The sequence below is a fragment of the Bradysia coprophila genome, unplaced genomic scaffold (genome assembly GCF_014529535.1).
Source record: "Bradysia coprophila strain Holo2 unplaced genomic scaffold, BU_Bcop_v1 contig_232, whole genome shotgun sequence".
In the NCBI taxonomy this organism is placed as follows: Eukaryota; Metazoa; Arthropoda; class Insecta; order Diptera; family Sciaridae; genus Bradysia; species Bradysia coprophila.
The window spans coordinates 6802156-6820080 of NW_023503493.1; the positions used below are offsets into that span (position 1 = coordinate 6802156).

The window sequence follows — 17925 nt, forward strand, 5'->3', positions numbered from 1 at the left end:
CTGGAAAACATACTAATTCCAGGGGTGGCGTTATCTAACATGCAGAACAAACACCAAAACAAACAAACAGAGCATAATTACTCTTCCCTTTCCCATGGCTCCCGTGAAGCGAAAGTGGAGACAGAACCTTGCAAAATCTTTGCATTACATTCAAGAGACACTGTCATTTTTTTAGGAGATCTGGGAGGGAACTCCTGTTATGTGTTTTAGCATCAGCACCACCATTTCACCTCTTCGATTGAATTTATGAAATGAATTTTTTTAGTCTCGCTTACAATAAAGCTGAATTTTTAATAATCCGTTTTGCTCTACGTTTACGTGACATTTCTATTCGAATGTTATCTGCTGGAAAACGGACGACTGTGAATTCAACTTAATAATGAGTGAAGGACGTAAAATCCAAGGTTCTGAAAGAACAGCTTAAGACAGCCACGAAGAAATTGATAAATTTGATGGAATTTTATACAAGCAACTGTCAAGCTACGAATATTTGGAGTTGCGAAAATATGAGAATCAACGCCCTGATCCGTTGTGTTGCCTAAAATTTCATACACTCAGCGAAATAATTTTTAATTTTCCAATAGATGACACTGCATTTTCAGCTGTTACCGCTATTTATCGAATTTTGACAGTTCTGACAAACATATCGTTTGGCTCTCTCAAATTTTGGTCGCCATTTGGTATAGATGCCGCATTGACAAGACGCTTTGTTTTTAAGATAGACTGCAACTACATTAACTTATCACTCAAGTTCAGAGTGCGGGCGGAATTCACATAAAAAGTTCATGTGAATAATGGCCGAATATTTGGCCTCGATTTTCGGTACCGAAAAGGACAAGTAAGTTCGTTCGGAAACGTTTTCTTTGCCAAACCGAAACCGTCCCGTTCACCAATTTGTTTTTCTGTTTGCAGAGTCAATTGTTCATTTTATTTTAAAATCGGAGCATGTAGACACGGCGACCGATGCTCGCGAATACACAACAAACCGACATTTTCACAGACCGTTTTGCTACAGAATCTGTACGTTAATCCGCAAAATTCAGCTAAATCCGCCGATGGCAGCCATTGTAAGTGTGAATTTTGACAATTTCAATACAAAACCACTCTGTGGACTGTGATAGGTTAAATTTTTGATTTCGTTCATTTTGTCAGTGGTGGCCAATGTGTCCGACGAGGAGATGCAGGAGCATTACGACAACTTCTTCGAGGATGTATTCGTCGAATGCGAAGACAAGTACGGAGAAATCGAGGAAATGAACGTTTGCGACAACTTGGGCGATCACCTTGTTGGAAATGTCTACATTAAGGTGAGTTTGGGAGAAGAAAATTCTTCATGGAAGCCGGTTGGGCAGCAGTTTTGACTGTTGTATCCTTGACACCGGTACAATTCAATTACACCTAACATGAAGCAAAAGCGTCTCTAATGATCGCTTACTAGACACTCACTGTGAGCTGTCAGTTATGTATTTATCTCGTTTCCGGCAGGCATTACATTTTCAAACTTTTTCTTCCCTGAAGTGAAAAAGTGACTTTTTCTTCCCTGAAGTGAAAAAGTGACTTTTTCTTCCTGCTCTTCAATGCCTACCATGGAATCTTATCTCGTTCTTCAGATTGAATGTTAAATACCCCGAAAAGTCTCCTGAAAACAGCGTCTCTACAGCGTCCCAATTGTGCAGTCTTCCCGGATCATTTTCCACTTGATAATCACACGGTCCGTTTCATTCAAAAATTTCTTTAACTTTTTGCAGTTTCGTCGTGAAGAAGATGCAGAGAAAGGAGCCAAGGATTTGAATAATCGATGGTTCGGTGGTCGACCAGTTTACGCTGAACTATCTCCCGTCACCGATTTCCGTGAAGCCTGCTGTCGTCAATACGAAATGGGTGAATGCACACGTTCGGGATTCTGTAATTTCATGCATTTGAAGCCAATTTCTCGAGAACTTCGCAGGTAATTTTGAAAAGAAGTTAAACATTTCACGGCCAGTAACTTAATTGCACTTAATTTGCCACCGGAACAGATATTTATATTCACGTCGGCGCGGACGCAGTTCACGATCCCGTTCGAAGTCACCGCGCGCACGTCCACGTGATCGTTCACGGGATCGTCGTCGTTCACGCAGCAGAGACCGTGAGAGGCGAGACAGATCGGAGAATCGAAAAGGACGTTACTGATTGGACACACCGACAAGCAAAATTGGAATGACCGGGAGTGTGTATGTCATCAATGAATGAGTTTGTAAGAAACTTTGTTTTTTTGTTACTCTTCGTCATATAAACCATCGGAGACGAATAAATATTTGACTAAATAAAAACACCAGCCAGCCAGTTCATTTACACATTTTGCCTTTATCGATTGGTGCTCCATTCTTTTTCTTTGAAATTCTCGTATTTTCGTAGAAAGTAATTGCTTTTGTGCGACTCCCAAACGTTGGTGACGAGCGTCGACCAGCTTTTCTCCGTAAATATTGGTGCCGGTTGGGGTAGAATTTGCATCGGTTTTTTCGGTGACATGAACACGCGTCGACGAAAGTCTTCAACCAATGAATTTATGTCCTTGTCGCCACGAGGGTACAGCTTGGTCTCTGGAAACGAATGGAAAATAAAATATTTTTTTTAGCATCCATCAGCAAATCGATCATAGAGATGTGTATAGAATGAGGGAAGGGATCGTATATCGCCTTCGATTTGGAGACCTGTCTTGTCTTCCGTTTGCGATAGCAGAAAAATTTAGTTTCACATACCTCGCTCTGTGTTGATGCCTACAATAATTACACATACTCCATGAGGTCATCTAAATCTACTGAGGGACACAGAATCATGACCTGTACCTTTCAATGGCAGTTGTCAATTATGGATCCCACAATCCCACATGCAAATTTTTCTATTTTCAATTATCTGCGCTCAAAATGAGCGGGTCAGCTATCGTCGTCAATCCGAACGTAGAAAAGCAATTCGGCTTCAGCTTCACGTTGGTAAATTCATTGAGTTCCATAGGGCATAAGTGATGACATCTCCTTAGTGAAGAGTAAAAGAAGGGGAATACGAAACACTACCTCGACACTACACGGAGTGTGCACTCTCTTCAACCTCAAGCCCCGTTTTTTTTTGTCAATCAGGGTCATTTAACCAGAATTTGCTTCACACCATGTACGAACTGAGTATTAGCCCTACTCACGTTAAAAAATGTGGTTCAGATCCTTCGGAGGAATGTCGATTTCGTTTCATTATCGGATATAAGTTTACATGAAAACGCATAGAAACGCATGCATTTTCGATTGCGTTGCGCGACTCAGAAACAATTTTTTTGTCAATTGTGATGTTCTAGAGAATTGTTTAGTGTCCGATAATGAAACGAAATCGACATTCTTCCGAAGGATCTGAACCACATTTTTTTAACGTGAGTAGGGCTACTGAGTATGGAACACTATTCCCTTTTAAAAACACATTACCACAGGACTCCGCTGCGACTAGTTCAAACAAAAAATGTGAACAAAATTATGGAATCGCGATGGTTGCATATACCCAAAGTACAAAGCACAAGTCCATTGGTATCAATCATCTATCGTTAGATCAATCTAGGAAAAACGCTTTTTTCACACATCCGTGAACGATTTTGTCGAATACTCCCGTTTAAAAATGGACGCGAAATGATGTGCCCTAAAACTGATCTGATTGAGAATTTACGGCTTGTTTGGTATCGGGAATTGTGGTGTGGGTATTGGATTCGATGTATCCAATTAAGTGTATCTTGAATGATATCATGGAGTGCGAAAAAGAGGAATTAGGGTAAGACTAAACATCTTACCAACGTCCTCACGTTTAATATTCTCATGGGAGTGGTCATGAATCCGTAGACATCTAGAGAAAAAGGAGAAACTTCCAATGACAACACAATACTCCTTCTTTAACAGATAAAATCTCAGGGAACATTTTCTTGCCTTTCGCATCATCAAGAGGAATCAGTTAACAACTGTCCGTGTATGACTCACTTCTCAGTAACAGAGTCTAAAGTTTTTATAACCGAAAATTCGACTTTCCCACTGACAGAACCGAACCTCTAAATTAGACTATCCTTTGTTCAAGTAGGAAGACATAAATACCAACTGGTTCGAAACTTATATACCCAAATGCTCTTGAAATACTCACGTTTCACACCAACTTCCGGAAAAACAAAATAGTTTACGCTCCTCGAGGATTTCTCCTGACCGGTCGGCACGCTACCAGGTGAGATTTTCAATTTTGAAAGCTGGAAAAACTTTTTGTACATCGCATCCACTTGACTCTTTGCATTCAGTGAGAAATCTCGCGGTTCGGCCATATTCTGAATGAACATCACATTCGGATAGTATTCGTCGGTTGTCTCTTTGTCCAAATTGGGTTTCATCATTTCGGCACACTGTAGCAAGCGCAACAAATTCACATTGACCAGTTCGTCCTGCACGACGATCAGCAGATGGCAGACGCTCAACAAAAATATCAACATTTTCAGATCGTCGATTTCGCTCTGAACGGCATCCTTTTTCATGTACGGATTGCACAATACGGGCGAACAGTCCAACAGAATGGTACGATTGCCGGTGATGAACATTTGAATGCCTTCCGTTGTCGGTGTGGCTGAACTTTGGTCTTTTTGCTGGGTTCGGAAGGTGCCGTTTTTATCGTTGAAATAATGTTGCTTCAAGTCAACGACATCTTTATCGATGGGACACAATAGGTTGAGGAATGTTGACTTTCCAGATCCCTGTCCACCGATAATTCCAACCACAAAGAAATTATCGTTTCCGTCATTCAAATAACTCAATGCCGCCGTATTCAGATGATAATGATTTGTGACGATGTCGATCGGCTGCAGTAGCTTTAGGGCTTTATCAGCCGGTGGATCTACGGTTGCCTGGACGAGCAGTTCCTTCGTTAGTGTGACATTTTTTTGCGTCGGAGACGAGGATAAATTTTCACTTCCTTCACGAGTCGCAATAGTTATGGGAACCGGTTGATTGTCACTTTTAGGTTTGACTAAGAGTTTCGGTTTTGATGGGTCGGATTTGATTGCATGGTCGTGAGCTGAATGGTCATCGTCTTTTTCCTCTTTTTTCGCCAACACAATCGTTCTCTTTGATTCCTTGGACTCCTGCGAACAAATTAGGATTAGGCAAATATTTCGCGGGATAGACCGGAAAATCTTGCGTACCTTCAAATTGTTGTATTTTCTGCTTCTTTTTTCCGACATCGTTTTCTCCTAAACCTTCAAAACGACAAGAAAATATCAACAAATATTTTGACAACCACAATGACAACACTGTGATAATCTACTACATGCGCCAAAATTCAATTTCAACTGGGTAGTAGAAGTAAGATGAAAATTTTGAATACTTTACCGTTAGGATTTGTTAGAGGTTCCAGTTTGCGGTGAGGAATAAAAGCAGTGATACAAAAAGTGATGTTTATTCAATCGCTGATTCTAACAGAATAAACATAAAAACTGTCTTTCCTCAAGTGCCAACTTGATTGATTTAACTCAATTAGAATTTATGAGAATGCTAAGTTCAATCTTCAACAGGATTATCGAGACTTTGATTGTAGTAAGCTCATCATCTTACATAATTGGGCCCACTAATGAACATAAAATAGCAGCATATCTGTTCCAGTTATATCGTCACCACCCGGAAAGAACAATTTATCGTGCTCTTAAAATCACAGGGCAAATTGTCTATCTTTCTATAAGGAAACGGGAAAACCATTTTTTGCGGATTTAGTGTGTACCGTTGCCGAATGTGAATACGTTTGACTTCGTGTTCTTTTGCACACACGAACACATACTCAAGGTTTTTTCAAACTCTGCAGTGAAACATTGAAATTTTTTCTATAATACACGAAATATTTACCAAGTTTGAAGCCAGCCACACTTGAGATTGTGGTCAGAAACAAATGCAGACACCGGGGTCGAACATATCAAATATATATTTTCAGAAATTTTATTTGCCGGCTTGTTGTAAGAGACACATTTCTTCTGAAGATCAAATGTTTGTTGTGTGACTTCGTGTTCTTGTGCAATTAGAAAACCCTGAGATTAGTTTCGCGCGAATTCAAATGTCAAACATTTTGACAGTACTACCCGTACGACCCAAGGTTCTGAAAGAACAGGTAAGACACTTACGAAGGCGGGTGAAACACAAATCTTGGCGATTCAGACATGTATATTGTTTGAAAAGTCAACTTGAAAACAAACTTTTTTTTTGTTAAGTTGAAATCGTCTTATAAAATTTTCCAAACCTAGTTGGCGCTACAAGAAAATTTTGATCACACCGCCTTCGTAATCAACTCGAAAGTGGCTTAACATGTTCTTTCAGAACCTTGATAAGTTAGGTCTAACTTCTGGTTTCAATATTAAAACAAATATAATAAATTTGTGTTGTGGATCGATAGAGCAATAATTGAATTTCTTCTATAAACGTATAGTAATTACGTATAGTTTCAATCCGCGTCCAATGTTAATTTTAGTAATTTTCTGATGTCAGCAGTCAACAATTTTTTTTTGTTTCTATATAGCATCTTCAACTCATTCTATTCAACTTACAGAAGGAAATGCAAGATTAGAGATAACACTTTGTCTGTGTAACCTTAATAAAAGTAGTTTGGTTGCTAGAGAGAGTTTTGTTATTTCCTGAAACCAATTTTCTGGTGGCGGGACATTTTCACACCGTCAATATCGTCAGGAACGATATTATCGTTTTTTTGGACGATACTACCGTCTAAAAAACGATACTATCATCTAAAAAACGATAATATCGTTTTTAGACGATAGTATCGTCCAAAAAAAACGATAATATCGTTTTTTGGACGATAGTATCGTCTCAAAATCGATATTATCGTTTTTTCGACGATACTATCGTCCAAAAAAACGATATTATCGCCCAAAAAATTTTCATCCAGGACGATAATATCGTCTAAATTGAAAAATTCTAAAATATTGTCTGGACGATAGTATCGTTTTCTTGTCGTCCTGGACGATATTATCATCTCAAATTTAAAAAAATAAATTAATTAAAAACGATATTATCGTCCCAAAAATTATCGCCCATGACGATAATATCGTCCAAAATACCGATAAATTTGTTCAGAAAAAGAAAATAACGATAATATAGTCCAGCGGATATTTTCATCCAGGACAAAATTATCGTCAAAAAAACGATATTATCGTTTTTTTGGACGATAATATCGTTTTTTAGACGATAGTATCATCAAAAAAACGATAGTATCGTCCAAAAAAACGATATTATCGTTTAAAAACGATATTATCGTTTTTTTAAACGATAATATCGTCAAGAAAACGATAATATCGTCCTGAAAATATTTTAAAATTTAGAATTTTAGACTATATTATCGTCCTTGATGAAATTTTTTTGGACGATAATATCGTTTTTTAGACGATAGTATCGTCTAAAAAACGCTACTATCGTTTTTTAGACGATACTATCGTCTAAAAAACGATAATATCGTTCCTGACGATATTGACCGTGTAGTTATGTCGCCTCATCCAATTTTCTATCTCCAATATTCGATTTTCTTTCAACTTCAACTCAACAAAAATATTTTATTCGAAAACTGTGAGAAGCTGATTGAATAGAGTGTTATGATGAAAGAGAAAGAGATATTTTGACAAGTACCCCCAAGGGAAGTTATAATAAACTGGTCTTCGGTCCTCTCGCTCTCAACGTACCACGTCGAAAGAGAAGTGAATACTTTGACAAGTACCCCAAGGCAAGTTATAATAACTATAGTCTTCGGTTTTTTTCGCTCTGATCATGGTTGAGTTAGTACGTTTTTCAGTTTCTTTTGAATCGTCTTTAAGTCTCTGTCAATCCTGCTGCGCATGTGTTTTTTGTTTACAATTTCTCACAAAATCATTTCACAACACTAGCTCTGTCAAACGGGTTCTTTTGAAAGTCAAATTTTTGCAGCATTTTGGTTTATTGATAAACAAAGTAGCTGACAACAGCATTTTCTTTTTCTTTTGTTCTATCGTCGCGTCGTCTGTTTCGGTTGGTAAACGGAAGGGTTTTTTTTTAAACTACGACAGGAGAGTATACTCAAAAAAATGGATGTGATTGCTGCAGCCCGTATCAGTCAAATCGAACAAATTACCAAAGCTAAAGTATCGGACAATGACACCCATTCCAGCTGTTCGATTTGTATAAGTGATTTTATGAAAAATGAAATCATCCTCATTTTGCCCTGTGTTGTGAGTTGAACCACCTTACGTGAACATCCATTCATCAAAATAATTCGAAAATTTCTATGTTTCAGCACAAATTCCATAGAACGTGCATCCAGACATGGCTGTCCAAAAACAATACGTGTCCTTCGTGCCGGGAGCGAGTATTCGAAGACACGGATCCGTTCGGGAACGCCGACGACAGCAGTTCCGACGAAAGCGTTAATGTCGACATTGCTGATTTTTCGTTCGACCTACAAAGTTCGATAAATTCACTTCTACATTCGGCGGACATGTCAGATGTGTCAGACGTGTCAGTCGCATCGGATTCAATTGCATCAGATATGTCAGACGATGAATCAGACATGTCAGGTATACCTGATCTGTCGGGCACGGTATGGGGATACTCACCATCGCCGTCTGATACGTTAGAAATGGTTGCTGGAAGCGATGATAGCAGCTCGAATGCGGCGTCGGATGACTCGTCAGATGAAACAGATGTCATGAATGAATCTCACATCACTGTGACTTCGGAAAGTGAAGATTCGGAACACAGTGATGCTTCGGCAATGGTATTTCCGATTTCCAGCGATGAGTCGTCAGACTCAGATTTAATGCTTTATGATAGTGATAACGATAGCAGCGACTGATACTAAGCCTTTATTTGATAATTAAATGTGAAACTCTTATTGAATGTCAAGCTGTTTAATCTAAATTGATCAGGTCAGATTGGAGGCATTAAGACGACGAGTATGGAGGTACGTAGTGTTGTAAACCTTTCTCGATTCGATTGAAGTAACAACTTGACTTCAAAATGCTCATCCACCAAAACAATATGAAACGTACCGCGTACAGACTAAATGCACTAACTGCTGTGCGTTCTACGGAAGGCTAAGGATATCATTAAAGTTGAAACACTTTCCCACTCTAGCAGTTTGTAGTCAAATTCCCTTTCAAAAAAAAATCGGATTGAGGCAATCCGTCACGTGTTGCGTCGTTGCACGTTTAAATCTAAAAATAAAAGTTTTTTCCTTCACAATTTTATTGGAAAATTCGTTCCGTTGCTGGATCCATTTTGGTGCTGTAAAGTAGTCATTTCATTAACATCATCGTCCATGCTGGTCACATGAGCTTTCCTTTTGTATGATGCAATTTCATCCGCATTCGCTTGATCAATTATTTCGTATGGCTGAGGTCCAATAGTACTTAGAATGACTGGTAAAAATACTAGTCCATGGAACAGGCCGAAAATGATGACCAACATGAAGATCTGCTCGCAAAAAATTGTTGATTTAAATCACAACCGCGCACATCCAACTAAAAATTACCTTGAAAAATGCTTGAAAAATGTATGCATCGGACACGGCTAACATGAACAATGACAAAATCGTCGATGAGCCGCCCGAGAAAACCGCTTCGCCAATCTGTAAAACAGTTTCCAATGCCCGTTCCTTTCTCGTCCCGTTCAGCTTCATAAATGTGTGACCAATATGCGCAGCGTAGTCAACACATAAACCGACGGCCAATTGTAATGCTATGCACGATACCAAGTCGATGGTCAAGCCCCAGACATGCATAAAGCCGCAAACGTTCACCTACAAGGAATGCAAAATTGTTGAGATCGGGCGAGATCAAACAAATTCTGATTAACTGTTCGAAGTGCCCTACCAGCGTCAACAAAACGGTCACGAAAATGTAGAAACAGATGGGAATGTTTGCAATCAATATCAGTGTGCACACCATCACACTGACCAATGCCAACGTTATATTGCGTATCAATTCAACATCGATAACCTCGTCCGTAATCCAGTTGGCATACACTTTTCCCCAAACGGTACTGACTCCATCACCGGATGAGAAATTCGTCTGCGCCAACAAATCCTCGATGGTATGCATGGCGGGAACGTACTCGTATCGTTCGACGAAAATTCTGTACCGAAAGGGTATCGAGGAAATCTGAATGGCAGACAGAAAAATCAGTTGAATGAGAAGATGGAAAGTCCATTCCTCCATTTCGCACTTAGCATACCTTCGGCTGAGGTATTGGCTGCCCGCATTTCAATTTTCTATCAAATTTGAAATTTGCCTGATATTTCCCGCCGCTGTTACTGAATAAAAACTTCGACAAATAGAGACCGAACTCTGCATCGGTTAATACACCACTGCATGCATCTAAAATGATGAAGAGTTCAAAATGACCGGATGTCGTTACAGAGTATTAAGTGGACCGAACCTTTTTTGAAATTAATTTCCACAAATTGCCGGAACGGATCAATCCATGAATCAACATCGTACACCAGGTCCGTTCGATTTTTCAATAGTTCGGTAACTCCACAAATTTTTGGCAATTCTTCAGTGTAGTTCAGTCGTCCCATAAAAATACCACACTCTAATCCAGCATCGGGGTAGTATTCATGTTGATTTGCTAGATAGCTGTGCAGATATGTCGTTGCCGGTATGAACCACGACGGATCGAATTTTTGTTTCAATTGAAATAAATTGTGGGTGCTGAAGGTTGTCAGTGCTATCACAGTCGTTATGACTATTACCTAAAAGAGGCATACCGGAATTTAAAGCTGTTATATGCCAGCGATGATCACTTGACCAACAGAGCTTACGACTTCTACGATTTTCACAAATTTTCAATGAAATAAAATCAGATCCTCAACTTACCTTGCATGGTTTCGTCAGAATAACATTGAAGACATACTTAAGTATTCTGTGCCCAGCCCGTGGATTGCACACCGGTTCTCTGTTAACGTCTTTTCGGACGATGCATGGAAAAATAGGATTGCGACTTTGCTCTATTCGCTGCTGGTCTAACGTAAATACGGCAACGACAAATGTTATAGCGAATATGTAGGTGAAAAACACTCCAACGGCCGCATAAATGCAAAATGATTGAAGTGACGGTAACATCTGATAAAAGTGAAAAAATTTCAATTTCATAAAATGGATCAAAAGTGGAGCAAAAAATCTGAGTGCCTTGCACCTTCCTCTCCCATTGGAACCCTTTCACACATAAAATAATTTACGTACAGTGGATGCTCCGATACTGAATGCAACGACATCCGTAAAAGACGTAACCGTAATCGACGCTCCGGCATGCTGCAGCATTAAAGCCATTTTCTCCGGAATGGAATGCTGACGATACTTCGCTTCAACTTGCCTCCAACATGCCATCATCACAAAAATATCGTCCACACCCAAGCCCATCATTAGAAATGGTAGAGACGTATGTACTGGTCCGTAGGAGACACCCATTACCGAGCATATTCCCACAGCAGAAACGAATGCCATTCCAATGCTAAGCAGACCCATGGTACCTAGAATTAGCTAAAATTTCGTACGGAGTGTGAGTGGAATTGTAAGGCCAAATAGAGTCAAAATTACCCGAAATTCTAGCCAGTTGAATTTTGATAAAACGAGTTGCAGGAAAGTGAACATTATGACACCGCTGATCATTAATTTGTCCATATCTTGGAACATCGTGGCCGAACTTATGTCACCAAAGCTAATAAAAAAATGGGCAAAAATTGATAGCCGAAATATTTGGTTGAGACACGTAACTACCTTCGAGCCGCTTCGTAAAACAATTTGGTTTCGTTATCGAATAACTGATTTTTAAGCCGGCCTAACGTTTCCAAGAGACCATCCTCCCAAATTAGAGCCTCTTCGGACGCCTGTAATTTATGAGAATGTTACTCGTCGCTGCTAAAGAAATCTGGTCCCACTAATGTACCCAATCTTCTGTTCCTGCTGCATTCCCAGCATTCTCATGATCGACATTCGAAAAATTCAAGTAGACAAACCAATGGGACATTAATGCTGTTGCTGCAACAATGTGACCGCTAGAATTGCGTTTAGTCCCACCCAATAATCGAACAAAATTCGACTCATGACCACTGTACGGACTGATCGTTGTCGAATTGATAGCGTTCAATATATCGTCTTTGGTCAAATTCCCAATGATCTGTTCATCGAAATTCCAAATTTCCAACAAATTCTCCAGCAAACATCCGTTCGGCAGGTTTTCGATGATGCCACAATAAACTGTTGGATTTAAATCGACACTCGGGTTGAATGGCTTGTTGGCCGTCTTTACTATGGGTCTTACAGTTGACTCTTCGTCGAACAAATCGTCGTCAAAGTCGAACGACTGCCGTTTCGTTCGTTGTTGGTGTGAGGGTGATTCCTGTAGATCGGCTATCATCGGCACTCTATACAAATCACACAAACATTTGCTGCTTATCGTTTTCGGTCTATCAATTTATTGTTTACTGTCCCACCTAAAACATACATCCTTCCATCGGATTTCCGTTCCATTCCTTAGGGTGGCCGTTATACTCATTACTTTTTTACTCACAGCCGCAACCTTAAAGCGTTTCGTTGATAAATTTTTCGAAATTTTTAATTTATTTTGCAACAAAAATTACTTTTTGTAAAACCTCCGGCCGCAGTACATCCTCGTCTACAATTAATATTGTTTGTTTCCTGTATCCTTCTTCGAATGACGTGGTTAACCATTCTGTGTCTTCGATAAATTTGGAATCTAAAAATTGGGAAACATTGAGCTAATAACACCAGCATCGAAACTTAGTATGGGGTTGGATAGAGTGGCCCTGCGAAGCCGATGTGTTTACTTCCATAGGTGACACGGACGTTCGGGCGTTGAAAAACGAACATTTTTAAAATACTCTTTGTTCACACAAAAAGTCAAAAAGCTCTTCGGGCATCGTCCGAATTCTCATTGAACCAATCCAGGCCTGGACATGGGTCTTTGGAATAAAATGGTTTGATTTACCTTGTGGAATCCACAATTTCAGGGGATTCTTTTCCTTGTGAAACGCTAGTAGACCGACAATACAGCAAATGACCAGTAATAGGGAACATATTATCGTATTCCATGGATGTGTAGCAACGGTCACACCAATTCTGTAAACAGAATTTATGAAAAGATAAAATAATCACTGTGGCTATTCGCACGCGCGTGCGAATAGCCATGACACTTGGGATTTGACTATTCGCACTCGCGTGCGAATAGCCATTCCACACTGTAGTAGACTATTCGCACGCGCGTGCGAATAGCCATTTCACATTGAACCTGACTATTCGCACGCGCGTGCGAATAGCCATTTTACATTGGGTTTGACTATTCGCACGCATTCACATTTTATCTCAAATCAAAACGATTCCATTTTGTCGTTATAGCGTTATTTATTGGCTGAAAACTTCAATTTAACATGTCTTTAGCGTAAATTCATTCAAAAAACATATACAAATATTTTGAGATCAGAATTAAATCGAAATATCCAAAACTTACGTTACATTAAATGACGGATTTTTTTTTAAATTAATTCAAAATAAGTAAAAGCAAAAATATCGAAAGGGTCACAATTTAATTTTTCCTTTTAACGACTTAATGTAACGACAAAGCGTTTCGTTCGATCTTAGCCTCCTACGAAATTTAACGCAAGATGGTATGTATAGTATACATTCTTTTTCATATTGGCACATTCATTGTTCCACTTTGGAACAAACCATTTTTTGCTAGAATAAAGCGAAAAACGTTTTGGAACATTTGAATTTACAATTATTTTTATTGGAACATTTTAATGCTGACAATATCGAAATGTTGAACATAAAAAATGATTTTTTCCGAAATTTTTTCATTAGTTTCTATTTTTTCTATGTAGTTCATGGTGCATTGGCTTGCCATGATCAATATGATTATCTGGACGAGCGCTGCGAAATTCAAGATTGTTTTGGGTGTTGACTGAAGAATCTTTTTAATGCTCAACTTTAATTTTAATCACTCTACTCACTTTTTATCACTCCTTTTGAGCCATTAATGGTAAATAATAATTCTGTTCTGAACAAATTTTGAACCCATGACACTAAAACCAATTGCTCATGAAGCAACAACTCTAACCATCACGTAATTTTCCGTACCTAGGGTTAAATGTATGGCGAATGTAGTTCTGTGTTTTAAAACAACCTTGTATGTAACACGTTGCGAAACCTCTTTTCGCAACTTGTTGCATGAAATACTATTTCGACACGTGTCTGTGTATAAATGAAGACACTCTCACATTGCCGTTTGTTGATCTATCAGTTTTACGAGTACTGGCTATTCGCACGCAAAATCGAGCGCCCATGAAAAATACGAATATGATTTTCGCGCGAAAATCATATTCGTATTTTTCATGGGCGCTCGATTTCGCGTGCGAATAGCCAGTACTCGTAGGCTTAGCTATTCGCACGCGCGTGCGAATAGTTAAATCCAATGTGAAATGGCTATTCGCACGCGCGTTCGAATAGTCTTCTACAGTGTGGAATGGCTATTCGCACGCGCGTGCGAATAGTCAATTACAATAAGGAATGGCTATTCGCACGCGCGTGCGAATAGCATCAGCCTAAAATAATTTGCATGATAAATTGCACCTCATTACGTAACGTGCATATAATCAGTCTGCAATTGTTTCACGAGATTTCTTTTTCCAATTGGCGGTGGCAGCAAGTTAATTATTTAATAATTAATAATAATATCATCAAAACAAACAATAAAAACAAAAAAAAATGTTTTCAAAGGTTTTTTTGTTCTGTTTTGAGTGATTTTCTATATCATTGAATCATCAGTGAAAAACCTGTTGCCTATGTCATAAACTCTGTATTAGGGTGCACTACAAAAAAATAATCAGTAGAATGTATAGCGTTAAAATCATGGCATGGAGGCACTGTCATTTTGAAACATGCATGGGTGCAAAATTAGCATCAGCGCCACCAAGCCACCTCTCGAGTGTAACTCTATGGTAAAATGGTGATACGAGTTAAACGCAGCCACTGAAATATGAGTGTATATTAACGAGATTTTCGCTTGTAACATTCTAATAAGTTGACGTAAAACTTGGAATTTATGCGTCAAGTGATTTTGCATTAAGTGATCAAATTATATACTAGCCAATTAAAAGTGATGAAAGTCGTCGGTCAGTTACGTGTTTAAATCTTATCTTTACGTGTTTTGACTTAAGAATGATTTGAGATGTAAGTTATTCAAAATTCAATTATTTCTAGACAAGTTTCAACATTGATTGTCCCGTTGGAACTATTCATATTCATTCATAATTATAACTAATGAATTGATTGTTTGATTCAGGTTATAAAATAGCTAGCAATGGTATAATGAGATTAGTTGTTTCAATTTGCTTATAATAGGCTCGTGTCGTTCACCTTCAAAACTACTGATGTAGACTCGTTTCTATATCTATTTGTTTCACATTATTAAATAGTCTGTTGATGATCACAAATTGGTCGGATGTAACTTCTTTCTATAAATTGAACGGTTTTGTTAAGAGTTGATGCGACACTGTGCAGAATTTGATTGAGTAAACGAGAAGAGTGAACTGAGGGGCAGATATTATTAAATTCGTGTTGACAAACGTTTAAAAAAAACTCTCGGGATTTCCAACGATTTTCAGACGATTTCTACTGATTCTGGACGGATTTTCAAAGGATTTTCTTTCTACTTCCAAGTATTTTTTTGTTTTTACCTGATTTTATATATCTCTCTACTGTAAAGTACACTTTACGGTGGAGCAAGCGAGCTTTGAGCTGCTCGATATCAACGCACCTCAAGCAAAAGTGCTTCTAATGACAGCTACTATTTGGTATTAGAAAATGTTCCGAATTTTTTTTTAGTGCCAAAATTTGTTCGATAAACTGTCCAGTTTTCTATTTAGAGTGATACTAGAAATGTGAAGGGGGATCTTTGTTCTCGATGTAGGTTCTCGACTTTGTCTCGAACCGAGTTACCTTTTTTGCAGTTCTGGTAGCATAAATGTCTTCTGATGGATTTTCTATGATTTTGTGGATTTTCGATGGACTTTCTACGAATTTGAGGGTTTTCTTTCGTAAAATTTTGGAGGATTTTCTAAGGATTTTCTTTTGGCTAACAAGGGATTTTCTATGAATATTTGTTCCTCAATGAAAAATGAACCCCAACGTCTACTTAATAGAAGGCTCATTTGAAAGTTTCCAAGAAGATTTTCGAGAGGCCGTTACTGCGAATTTCTTCATAAATTGAGAGTACCCTATATCAGTTAGTTAGTCCCAAGGTCATACATAACGACTATTTTGTGAGACACAAGGATATCATAGTCAACCATTTTAAAAAAGGTGTCATTAGCATCGAACTAATGTGCTGAAGCGCGCGTCTGTTTGACATTACCTCCACACTATATCTTCCTTGGCTAGTCCCACTTCTATTTTAAAGTTTTAGCGCAATTACGACGTGAATAATATTTGATTTCACAAATTTGCGACACCCTACCAGTCCATTACCACTAATAGCCAGTATTTTTCGGTTTGATTTTTTCAAGTTATATCCAACAAATCAATAAATAAAAATGACAAAAATAATAGCCGGATCCAACAAAATATTTTATCTCAATTTAAGACTGGATAAAAAAACGTTGGATCAATCAAAGAAGCAAAAAATGTTCTGTACGTATCCACCGTATGTGCACTCACCTGTAAAAAAGTTCACTAAGTCCATTCGATATTTGCAATGAAACGTTGTCGCACAAATTCCTTTTTTTCGGCATGTTAAAATCGCTTTGTTTAGGCATGATTGAAGTGTCTTGGTTATGATGTATTGAGATCGGTGAAGAACTTATGTTAAATTTCGTCGAAAAAGTATTTAAATTTCAATCCTTTGTCTCATTAAACTGAAACTTGAATGTTTAGCACTGCAGTTAGCTGTTGCTTGAAAGGATAGTGATAGGTCATCACCAAAATTAATATTCTATTTCACGAAACCTTAGTAGTTAATTGTCATTTCATTGGACGGTTCTTCTAATTTATTACACAGAAACAAGAAAAAAGCTTCACTGACCTTTGCGTTAGATCGGTATTGTATAATTAAAAACAATGACAACCATTTTTCGACTGTAAATCCACACTCAGAATGAGTAATCGCAATTCAACTGCTGCGGACCATCCATTTTCATTGAAAACAATTTCGAGTCTATATGTGGTTGACGAGATTAAGATTAAATATGTCTGGCGAAATCGTATTCGCTCAGATTCTTATTTGGGTGTCAGTGCTAAATTTTATCATTTTTTTTAATTCTCCACTGATAAGACGTTCAAGTGCATTGAATGTGTAATACACTTTCAGTTGAATGTAATATTTTCTTCTTACTATAATCACAGATCTTGAACGTAAATCCCGACGTATATAAATGCTATCACTGCATCACAAGTTAGTTAATCAAGCATGAAGATCGTAATTATATTACAAAGAAAATGTGCACGAACAATGCAGCTGCTTTGGCACGAATTTAAAAACAAAAATCCGATTCTAATCTAACGATGTTTTGGTGTACTAAGCCAATGTCCTTTGCACGCCATTCATTTTTTAGTATAAACAAAAACCTAATCCAATTATAGCGGGCAAACAAAAACGACTGTCCCCGTTTGAATTCGGAATAACACTAAACATCGATTTGTGTACACAAACTTCATTCATCTGTTTCACTCACAAACAAAAACAATTCGCTCAACACGTTTTTACTAAAAAAAAATACTCAGTTGAGAATTGAGAGACATGAATCGTTAGGGATACCAGCCGTATATTTCATTCATTCATTCATTAATATTCAAATTCACAGTCGGTCAAGATAACAAAGTGTACGAGAAAGAAAATTGTCAAG

The 17925-nt window shown here is 38.2% G+C and overlaps 4 protein-coding genes across 5 annotated transcripts; 2 read left to right on the forward strand and 2 right to left on the reverse strand.

Moving 5' to 3' along the window:
* Positions 1 to 651: 651 nt before the first annotated feature.
* On the forward strand, positions 652 to 2315 carry LOC119076142 (splicing factor U2af 38 kDa subunit). Its single transcript, XM_037182817.1, has 5 exons — positions 652 to 838; positions 913 to 1067; positions 1153 to 1307; positions 1749 to 1948; positions 2019 to 2315. Exons 1-5 carry the CDS (start codon positions 795 to 797, stop codon positions 2170 to 2172), a joined length of 708 nt encoding a protein of 235 aa, XP_037038712.1. The 5' UTR covers positions 652 to 794; the 3' UTR covers positions 2173 to 2315.
* An 8-nt stretch (positions 2316 to 2323) lies between these two features.
* Positions 2324 to 5290, reverse strand: LOC119076086 (protein SMG9). Its single transcript, XM_037182739.1, has 3 exons — positions 5189 to 5290; positions 4147 to 5128; positions 2324 to 2582 (listed from the first exon to the last, which is right to left on the reverse strand). Exons 1-3 carry the CDS (start codon positions 5225 to 5227, stop codon positions 2347 to 2349), a joined length of 1257 nt encoding a protein of 418 aa, XP_037038634.1. The 5' UTR covers positions 5228 to 5290; the 3' UTR covers positions 2324 to 2346.
* A 2606-nt stretch (positions 5291 to 7896) lies between these two features.
* On the forward strand, positions 7897 to 8906 carry LOC119076143 (RING-H2 finger protein ATL52-like). The gene is made up of 2 exons (XM_037182818.1): positions 7897 to 8239; positions 8305 to 8906. Exons 1-2 carry the CDS (start codon positions 8096 to 8098, stop codon positions 8860 to 8862), a joined length of 702 nt encoding a protein of 233 aa, XP_037038713.1. The 5' UTR covers positions 7897 to 8095; the 3' UTR covers positions 8863 to 8906.
* A 338-nt stretch (positions 8907 to 9244) lies between these two features.
* On the reverse strand, positions 9245 to 17706 carry LOC119076019 (patched domain-containing protein 3-like). 2 transcript variants are annotated; one of them, XM_037182620.1, is made up of 14 exons: positions 16748 to 17706; positions 13017 to 13154; positions 12649 to 12764; positions 12502 to 12587; positions 11955 to 12432; positions 11786 to 11895; positions 11606 to 11726; positions 11252 to 11548; positions 10886 to 11131; positions 10446 to 10761; positions 10242 to 10384; positions 9881 to 10168; positions 9541 to 9807; positions 9245 to 9482 (listed from the first exon to the last, which is right to left on the reverse strand). In XM_037182620.1, exons 1-14 carry the CDS (start codon positions 16764 to 16766, stop codon positions 9246 to 9248), a joined length of 2862 nt encoding a protein of 953 aa, XP_037038515.1. In that variant the 5' UTR covers positions 16767 to 17706; the 3' UTR covers position 9245. The 2 variants fall into 2 exon arrangements, with proteins under 2 accessions (XP_037038515.1, XP_037038514.1); XM_037182619.1 differs by having other exon boundaries at positions 13017 to 13147; positions 16742 to 17706.
* Positions 17707 to 17925: the final 219 nt, after the last annotated feature.

What these genes read in the sequence shown, in the direction of transcription:
- LOC119076142 (XM_037182817.1), top strand. Translation starts at nt 795, where the DNA reads ATGGCCGAATATTTGGCCTCGATTTTCGGTACCGAAAAGGACAA. An exon ending in TTGGAAATGTCTACATTAAG is followed by an intron (nt 1,308 to 1,748) that starts GTGAGTTTGGGA and finishes AACTTTTTGCAG; the next exon opens with TTTCGTCGTGAAGAAGATGC. An exon ending in ATTTCTCGAGAACTTCGCAG is followed by an intron (nt 1,949 to 2,018) that starts GTAATTTTGAAA and finishes CCACCGGAACAG; the next exon opens with ATATTTATATTCACGTCGGC.
- LOC119076086 (XM_037182739.1), bottom strand. Translation starts at nt 5,227, where the DNA reads ATGTCGGAAAAAAGAAGCAGAAAATACAACAATTTGAAG. An exon ending in GAAAATACAACAATTTGAAG is followed by an intron (nt 5,129 to 5,188) that starts GTACGCAAGATT and finishes ATTTGTTCGCAG; the next exon opens with GAGTCCAAGGAATCAAAGAG. An exon ending in TCCGGAAGTTGGTGTGAAAC is followed by an intron (nt 2,583 to 4,146) that starts GTGAGTATTTCA and finishes ATTCGTTTCCAG; the next exon opens with AGACCAAGCTGTACCCTCGT.
- LOC119076143 (XM_037182818.1), top strand. Translation starts at nt 8,096, where the DNA reads ATGGATGTGATTGCTGCAGCCCGTATCAGTCAAATCGAACAAATTACC. An exon ending in TCCTCATTTTGCCCTGTGTT is followed by an intron (nt 8,240 to 8,304) that starts GTGAGTTGAACC and finishes TCTATGTTTCAG; the next exon opens with CACAAATTCCATAGAACGTG.
- LOC119076019 (XM_037182619.1), bottom strand. Translation starts at nt 16,839, where the DNA reads ATGCCTAAACAAAGCGATTTTAACATGCCGAAAAAAAGGAATTTGTGC. An exon ending in AGCCAATACCTCAGCCGAAG is followed by an intron (nt 10,169 to 10,241) that starts GTATGCTAAGTG and finishes TCTGCCATTCAG; the next exon opens with ATTTCCTCGATACCCTTTCG. An exon ending in TTTTTCAAGCATTTTTCAAG is followed by an intron (nt 9,483 to 9,540) that starts GTAATTTTTAGT and finishes TTTTGCGAGCAG; the next exon opens with ATCTTCATGTTGGTCATCAT.